Source organism: Cricetulus griseus, chromosome 7, assembly GCF_003668045.3.
Source record: "Cricetulus griseus strain 17A/GY chromosome 7, alternate assembly CriGri-PICRH-1.0, whole genome shotgun sequence".
Taxonomy (NCBI): domain Eukaryota; kingdom Metazoa; phylum Chordata; class Mammalia; order Rodentia; family Cricetidae; genus Cricetulus; species Cricetulus griseus.
The window spans coordinates 47,130,938-47,140,325 of NC_048600.1; the positions used below are offsets into that span (position 1 = coordinate 47,130,938).

Genomic DNA, 9,388 nt, shown 5'->3' on the forward strand with positions numbered 1-9,388 from the left:
AGGAGGCGTTTATTTTGAATCATTAGGTACACTTTGTGCTGATACTGCTTTCCTGCATAACTTAGCTCAGCAGGAATTATGATGTTTGTAAGTCCCAGGCAAAGCACCGCTGAGGCCCATTGCCTGCTGTTAGCACATCTGTGTCTGTGTATGACCTTGTTCAAACCCTTCAGAGTGTCCAGCCTGTGCCTGAGGACAGCTATGAATGTGACCCAACAAAGAATCTTAAACTTATTTAAAATCTTATGAGTTTTTTTTGTATTTTTTTGGGGGGGTTGCTACTAATTGTGTGAGTCTCAGGTGTGAACCTTGTAGATGACAGTGTCACATTGGCACGTCTTAAGTTTGGACATGCCTACATGTTGCTTCTGGAGGACAGGCACTGTTCAGCTGCTTGTTGTTTCTGGGAGTATATTAGACATAGAATGTGTTCACTTAACCATTGTATGTACTAGACATAGACTGTACCCACTGAACCACTGTGCAGCTGAACTGAATAGACAAGACAGTGTGAGATCACCAGAAATAAAGGCGAGAAAGCAGCTCTTCCCTGCCTCCCTCACATATAACTTCTTGTTTCCTTAAAATCGTCTATGATACATGTAGCATACAATTTGTCCTAAGACTGTTTGAAGCAATTGTTTACATTGTTGCTCAAACAATCTCTAGAACTCACACTAGACCCCAGGATAGATCAACTCTGTGATCCCCTTGCCATGACCTCTCAGAGTAGTAGGATTACAGGCAAGTGCCACCATGCTCTCCGGATGTTTCTCCTATTTGTTAAACAATTGCCTCCCACCAGCCCTCCCCGCACCAACTCTCCCAGCAACCCCTGACAACCACTGTTCTACTTTCTCAGTATGTTTGGAACCCCCTAAAAGAGGAACCACACGCTGTTGTCTGTCCATGGTGGGTTTATTTCATTTAGCATAATAATCTTCAAGGTGTGTGTGGGGGAGAGAGAGAGAGAGAGAGAGAGAGAGAGAGAGACAGAGAGAGACAGAGAGAGAGAGAGAGAGGAGACTGGTTTGATTATATAGGCTAGGCTGCCATAGAACTGGCTATGTAGCCCAGGGTGCTCCCCAATTTGTGATTTCCTGTCTACAGCTCCTGAATGATGGGATTACAAACATCTCTATTTTTTGTTGTTGTTTAGTTGTTTTTTTTTTTAAAGACAGAGTTTCTCTGTATAGCCTTGGCTGTCCTAGAACTAGCTCTGTAGACTAGACTGGTCTGGAACTCACAGAGATCTGCCTGCCTCTACCTCTGGGATTAAAGGCATGTGCTACATCGCTAACACCATTACCCAGATTGTTTTCTTTTTTTAAAAAAATATTTTTAAAGACTTTAAAAATTTTATGTGTATATACATGCATGTATATGTATCCATGTGAGATTTGTGTACCTCTGCAGAGGTCAGAGATCATAACTGATGTGGGGGCAGGGTCCTCTGTAAGAACCTTGAGTGCTATTAACTGCTGAACTAACTCTCCACCTCATTTCTGCTTTCTTTTTCAAGGTTTTTTTAAACAGTGAATTGCAGGAGTCCTGCATGTCTGTCCTGCTGGCATCAAGCTTGCCCCTGCATTCCTTGGCAGCAACTATAGATATAGTCCGGTGTGCCAGGCACAGTGCTTTTCCCACCTCATTCCTGTGCTTTTCAGCACATGTTCTGACATACAGGCAAAGGTTACAACTCACTCTAATAAATTAACCCAAGTGCCTCCCAAGAGGTCGGTGGTGGTTTGAATAAGAATGGTTTCCATAGGCTCCTATATTTGAATGCTTAGTTACCAGGGACTGGCACTATTTGGAAGGATTAGGAGGTATGGCCTTGTTGGAGTAGCTGTGTCACTAGAGATGGGCTTTGAGGTTTCAAAAACCCAAGCTGGGCCCACTCTCCGCCCCTCTCCCTGCTGCCTGTGGATCTGAGATAGAACTCCCAGCTACCTCTTCAGCTGTCTGCATTACCCCATGCTTCCCGCCATGATGATAATGGACTAGACCTCTGACACGGTAAGCAAACACCAATCAAATGCTTTCTTTTATAAGAGTTGCTGTGGCCATGGTGACTCTTCACAGCAATAGACACTAAGACAAAGCCATAGTGCCTGCTGGCCTTCTGAGACCCAACTGGGCAGGTGTATGCCCATTGAGGAGGTGAACCCCATTATGGCTTCAGTGTGTCTCTCAGCCAGAAACCATGTTAGGGTGGGGAATATGGCATATGCTGGGTTCTGTGTGCTTGTGTGGGAATCTGGGATGGAGGAACACAGCCCCATGTTACACTCCAGCCACCATACCCTCAGCAGCCACAGCTTTGAGCACCATTGCTTCCTAAGCTTGCAGGCTGTGTGATGGTTCACATTGGTCGTTGCCCTGCCTGAATCTGCAAATGACTGAGAGACAGTTGGATACACCAGGGAGGGATTACTTTGATCAGTCATTTGAAGAGGGAAGACCCAGCATAAAAGAGGGTGGAACCCTTGGGTGGCAGTCCAGAAATGAGATCCAAGGGAAAATCTTGTGAACTGAGCAGCTACTGGGTTCTTTGTTTCTCCAGTGTGAAGACAGCCACTGTTTGATGGCACAGGCAATACTGTGTAAGTGACTTAACAAATGCCCTTTTTGTATATATTCATTCTATAGATTCTGTTCCTCTAAAGAACTCATATAGCTGTAAACTTAGTCTAGTAGGATATTAACTTTTACTCAACTTCTGGACTCCTAGGTTTAAGCTGATTGAGAATGAAGACAAAATTCAATAGAAAATAACCAGCACGAAGCTAGAGAGATGGCTCAGCAGTTAATAGCACTGTCTGCTCTTCTAGAGTCTCCAGTTTGATTCACAGCACACACACACAGAGGCTCACAACCCTTTTGGGTTTTGTGATGTCTTCTTCTGGCCTTCTCAGGCACTGCATGCACATGGTGCACATATACATACATACATACATACATACATACATACATACATACATATGCAGGCAAAACACCTATACTAACACAAATCTCAAAATACTCAAAAACAACTGACTTCACTCATCAAGTTACACCTCTGGTGTAGTAGGCAACCACTCTGTACACTGAGTATATATTCTAGACACAAACCAAGTCTGTGTGGATTTAAGAATTATTCAAATTCATGCTGGGCAGTGGTGGTGCACACCTTTAATCCCAGCACTCAGGAGGCAGAGGCAGGCAGATCTCTGTGAGTTCGAGACCAGCCTGGTCTACAAGAGCCAGTTCCAGGACAGCCTCCAAAGCCACAGAGAAACCCTGTCTCAAAAAAAAAAACAAACAAAAAAATTATCCAAGTTCATGACACACACACACACACACCACACACACACACACACACACACACACACACACACACGGCACTCAGGAGTGGAGTTCGGGTGAGAGGGTGGAAACTAACAGAAACAAACATGTGACTCCTACAGTCAGGTGGCGTTGGTGACCTGCTAATTTTCACAGCTAAAGATGGGCACTGCTTGCCTGTGATTCTGACGTTTTGAGGCAAGAGGAGCATGACTTCAAGGTCAGCCAGCTAGTTACACAGTGAGGCCTTACCTAAAAATTACAGCAATTAAATATTAAATCAAGAAAGAGCAGTTCTTGCTTTTTATTGTTATAGTTTTTCATACAGGGAGAAAGAGCAGAGAGCAGAGTTGGATGGTACAGCATGTTTCTGACATGTGCAAGGCCCCAAGTTCCATTCCAGTGTGCAAAGGAAAAGGGGCTGTTTAATACATTCTAACCAAAGGATGACTTCCTGGGGTGGGAGTACTTCAGCCAGAAACTCAATCTTGAAGTTTAATGGAACCCACGTGCCAGTGGGAGTCATACAAGTAAAGGCAGGAGGGAGTTCAAGCCTCAGCCTCAGGCCTATACAGGAGGGGAGTGAGGATGCCATGCAAGCGGGCCTAACAGGCATTCATGGGAATCTCACATGAAAAATGCTGGAACGGATTAAGAACTAAAAGCACAAAGACAAACTCAGAGTCAAATCTCAGCACAGGCTGCTAGTTCCTGAGTTAGCTCCAGTGGAAGAACACTTCAATTAGAAAAAAACGTATTTACAAAGTCTAGACCTTGGGAAAGGGAGCCTGGGCAAGGAGCTGCAAGAGACCTGCCTGGTTCATCTGGTTAAGGGATATGGGAGGCAGACAGTGGTGGCACACATCTTTAGTCCCAGCTCTTAAGAGGCAGAAGCAGGTGGATCTCTATGAATTCAAGGCCAGCCTGGTCTACAAATCAAGTTCCAGGATAGTCAGGACTACACAGAGAAACCCTGGCTCAAAAATCAAGGGGGGTCGGGGCACACAAAAGAAGGAATCTGGGAACAGCAGCCAGGAAGCATGAGGATCATCAGGCTGGGTGTGCCGGGAAACAGCAGCGGGAGCTCAGTGGGCTGAGGTGCCAGTTGGTATCTTAATAGCAATCAGTCAACCCCCTGCCTCAGAAAACCAGAGCCCCACCCTCCCCCCCTCTGCCAGAGCAAAGAGCAAGGCCTATCAGTGCTACTGTGCTGGTGGATGAGAAGGCTTTCATTTATAAAATAATGTAAATGCCACTTGACTTTGGGAAATAGTTCCAATTTTTATTCATAAATTATCAAAACTGCAAAAGGAGATTTACAGAGTGACAGTTCAGTAGCAAAACAGGTGGACAATGAAACACATCAGACACACTTTGAAAAGTTTCAAAGAAGCCGGCACAAGACAAGGCCTCTGCAGTTAGCCCTGGGTGCACGACAGCTCATTTCACTCCTGCATCCTCCATGAGATCCCTACAGTGGCCTTTCTCTTTCCAACTTGATGAGACTTGGCTTTGTGTTGAAGAATTCTTTTCCTGTCTTAGTCTGGTTCCAGCCTGGTGATAACTACCTGTTAGGAGACAGAGTTTTAAATGGAAGGAATTTATAATCTCCATTTATAACCCCCCACAGCAGAGCCTCCCTCGGGTTCCTCCTGACAGCCAAGCTCAAGACCTCAGATTCCCTGAGGTTCCCATGAGACCTTTTGTTTGTTTGATTTTTGGTTTTTCAAGACAGGGTTTCTCTGTAGCTTTTGGAGCCTGTAGACCAGACTAGCCTCGAACTCACAGAGATCCACTTGCCTTCAGAATGCTGGGATTAAAGGTGTGCGTCACCACCGCCCAGCTTCCATGAACTATTTACACAGTTCAGTAATGTGTTGGTTATGGATGGAAATTTTGCTTACATCTCTGGCTGGCAAGATACACTGCTTAGAAAAAAATCTTGGAACATTCACACCACAAGGACATTTGCTCAGCTATGTTCATAGGAGCATTATACAGAATAGCCAGAACCTGGAAACAACCTAATGCCCCTCAACTGAAGAATGGATAAGGAAAATGTGGTACATTTACACAATGGAGTACTATTTGGTGGTAAAAAGCAAAGGACAACTAGCCTACAGGTCACAACCCCAGAGAACCTAGGTAACAAAGAGGACCCTAAGAGACATATACATGGATCCACCTAGGGAAGGGAAAAAGACAAGATCTTCTGAGTAAATTGGGAGCATGGCGGGCAGGGGGGAGGCTGAAGGGGAGAGGGGAGGAAGAAAGGGAAGTGGGGGAAAATGTATAGCTCAATAAAAAATTTTAAAAACATATGGATTCTCACTAGCTACTGGGCAATAATACAGGAACTATGAAGACAGGACCCTAACCACTCTGTTTACGGATCTGAAACTAAGGGAAGAAAACTCCAGTAGTGTGAAATGAGAGTTCAAAGGTGAACAGCACATCTTTCTTGGGTAGGGATGCCCAGGAAGAGAGCTCTGCCCTTTTCTCTTAGGACTTTTTCTAGTGGACAAGTGATGCTTAGAATGCCTGAGCCCTCTTGCCGCCCACTTGGGGTGATAGCCATCATCAAGAATGACAACACAGAAGAGCCTTTAGACCAGTGGTTCTCAAGCTTCCCGATGCTGGGACCCTTTAATATGGTCCCTCATGTTATTATTTCATTGCTACTTCATAACAGTTGGTACTGTTATGAATCATAATGTAAATGCCTGATATGCAGGATACAGTATCTGTGACTCCTGTGAGGCTTGCGACCCACAGGCTGAGAACCACTGCTGTAGACTCTTGTTGATGCCACTGAGCCTGCCTAGCCTGTCTCTAGGCCTTAGTCACTCCCATGATACAGACAGTCCTGACATGCCTTCTTATGCTGTCCCTGCTTGATGTAGCTCAAGATGCTCACTTCTGTACACTTAGACTGCCTTGCTGACCTGCAGGCATTTGTCACATCCTCAAACCATCTAGGACAGCACAACACATGGAGGAAGCTGTCAGGAACACATGGGCTAAACATGCAAACTTCTGAACAAAAGCAGACTTGGCAGTCAGAGATGACTTTTTGTGCTATATACTTGTCTTATGGTTGGTTGTGTAGAGATTGTTCACCTCTATTTATTTACTTAAGGAAGAAGAAAAATCCTTCTCAGCCAGGGATAATCATTACAGAAGAAGTCTTGAGATTGAAAACTATAGGGCAGGAAAGATGGCTCACCAAGACCATTGCCACCAGGACTGAAGACATAAGTTTGATTACTGGATCCCACACACTAGACAGAACTCCCACAAGTTGTCCTCTGACCGCCATATGTGCATTGTGGCACACATGTATCCATACGCATAACACAAATAAATAATACATGTTTTAAAAATTAGTAGAATATAATCATTCCCTAAATATCAAGACAGAAGCCAGGGTTTTACACATTAGGATTTCTACCACCAAGCCACAGTCTAGATTTCAACATCTAAACAGAAAATGTGTTTAGGAAATTTTATAGCTGGGAGGTGGTGGTGCACGCCTTTAACCCCAGCACTCAGGAGGCAGACGCAGGAGGATTTCTGAGTATAAGGCCAACCAGATCTACAGATAGAGTTATAGGACAGCCAGGACTACACAGAGGAAACCCTGTTAAAAGAGAGAGAGAGAGAGAGAGAGAGAGAGAGAGAGAGAGAGAGAGAGAGAGAGAAAGAAAGAAAGAAAGAAAGAAAGAAAGAAAGAAAAGAAATTTCCAAAAGACTACTATGCATCCATTTCAAACCCACAATTTAAAAACTGTATTATGGGCCTGGGGATGCAAGAGCACTTGCCTAGTATGTACAAGGCCCTGGGTTCAAACCCTAGCACTACAAACACAAAACTAACCTGTGGCTGGGAGTGGAGGCAGTGGCGGAGAGTGTGCTTAGTATGCACATGCCTGGCACTGCATAGGTCTAGCACAGCAGTACATGCCTGTAGTTCCCGTACTCAGAAATCATGGTCATCCTTGATTCCATGTTCTGAGTTATTTAACTGGAGTTTCAGTTTCTTCATATCTAAAAGAAAACACAATTCATACCTCATATATACTGAAAAAATCTCCTTTATCGTACCTTTCATATTCATCTAGTTGATAATTTTTTTCCTATTCAATGAGTATTGACCCTGCCCTGCTAGGAGAGAGATCTGGCAAGTTGGGAGTTGTTATCACAAAACATACATTGAAAGCTTGGAGAGAATACTAAACAAGGAGGAATGTTAGTCCAGACCCAGGCCTTGATGAACTCCGGGATCGTAGGGAGAAAAAAAAAAATTAATCATAAAAGGAGTCTGAGAAGTTGCAATCAACTGCAAGCATGAACTCAACTATGGTAGTGCCACCTGTAATAAATATGGCCACTGGATTTAGCCAGAGGTGATCTCAGCTCAAAGCAGATTTTACGAGGCAGCAGGGACAGGGATGAGACTCAAGGGCATTCACAAGTGATCCAGAACACAGTCCAGGCAACTTTTATTTATTTATTTATTTATTTACTTTTGAGAAAAGTCTCACTCTGCAGTCTAGGCTTCCACAGTCCTGTTCATAGCTTATGTCCAGAACAATGAATGCCTGCTAAGTACATAGTCCCCCTTTCAGCAACCAATCTAATCTCTGCCCATTTCATCCTCTACAGCCCTGACACACCCTATGCTCCAGTCACTGGGAACATATGGTCTTTGGACATTTCCCATCTCTGATTTGCTGCTTCCAACTCATTTCTGTCACATCTTGGTATCCTTGCATGGTCGACTCCCTCATATCTCTGTCCACTAGTTCTGCTAAACTCAAGAGATACTGTAGCACCTTCTCCTTCAAAGACTGGCTCAAGGAGCCATCATGAGCTACACTTAGCAAACTAAAGGCCAGTGGGCTAAATTGAAAAAGCAGATGTTTGCAGCCTTGGCATAATATTTTATCACTATTATCGAGGTAACGCTCTGAGGCAGCACAGACACAGAAGTTGCTCTCATTTACCACGTCTGCGTAACTCTGTCGCCTTCCTCAGGTCTTGGGGTATGTGACTCCTCCGGGATTCCGTGCGAAGGGGGTGACTGAGCCATATGTTCTGGGGAAACTAGAATCCGAGGACTCCTGGATGTACCTGGACCTCGTCGTCCTTGCAGATGGGCACGGAAGGGACGTTGTACTTCTGCCGCAGTTCCTTGGATAGCCGGGAAGACAGGGTCTTCCGGAGCATGTGAGAGTGGACATTGAAGTAGCGTTTGAGGCTTATGCTGCGGTCCGAAGTCACCAAGCGGTAGAACTTCCCGGTGATCCCCTGTAAAGAGCGTCGCAGGAGGTAGGGAAGAGCCAGTTCTCTATCCAAGAAGGGGTCTTGAAGAAACCGCCACCATTTACCCACCAGTTCCGGCTCCGGTGCAGTGCGCGCAGGACCGGATATGACGTTTCCCCGTGGCTCACTCGCAGAAGGGATACGAGGCTCCGCTTCCTGCTGCAGGGAAGCGGAACAGCGCCCCCTGCGGCTGGAGTCGAGTCTCGGCACTGGTCTCTCCCAGTAGTGGAGTGGGCAGAGCCACAGGCCGGAACCCGTAAGTCTTAGGGCCTAAAAGATGGGAATGCTTTGTAGGACCTGCAACAGAAGCTTCTCGATGCTTCTCTGGCTTCAGTTTCCGGTTTTGTGCTGGAGACCGAATCCAGATTTTTGGGACCTTTTCTAGCCTGGCCTAGTGTCTCATTCCTGTCATTCCAGCACTGGAGAGGAGGAGCCTAGGGGATCAAAAGTTCAAAGCTAGCCTAGACTATATGAGGCGCTGTCTCAAAAACAAAACAAACAGCCAGGTCCTATTCTGTTGGGTAGACAGACAGCTTTAGCCTACTCGGAGGCCACTGAGGAGGGACTCTCCCTTCAGATCAGCTCGGCCTCCCACCTCTTGTTTTCTTCATAACACACCAATTTCAAAAAAAGGAAGCACCCTCCTTAAAGTTTAAAATACCAGAGGAATGGGAGGATCCTTAGTAACCAGCTGAAATGCTGACACCGTGGGCATCACCATCCCACCCACCTCCAT

General features: G+C 45.4%; 1 protein-coding gene across 1 annotated transcript; it reads right to left on the minus strand.

Annotated features, from left to right (window-relative positions):
- Positions 1 to 4,583: 4,583 nt before the first annotated feature.
- On the minus strand, positions 4,584 to 9,388 carry Rpl26l1 (ribosomal protein L26 like 1). Its single transcript, XM_027424817.2, has 3 exons — positions 9,383 to 9,388; positions 8,461 to 8,922; positions 4,584 to 4,895 (listed from the first exon to the last, which is right to left on the minus strand). Exons 1-3 carry the CDS (start codon positions 9,386 to 9,388, stop codon positions 4,866 to 4,868), a joined length of 498 nt encoding a protein of 165 aa, XP_027280618.1. The 3' UTR covers positions 4,584 to 4,865.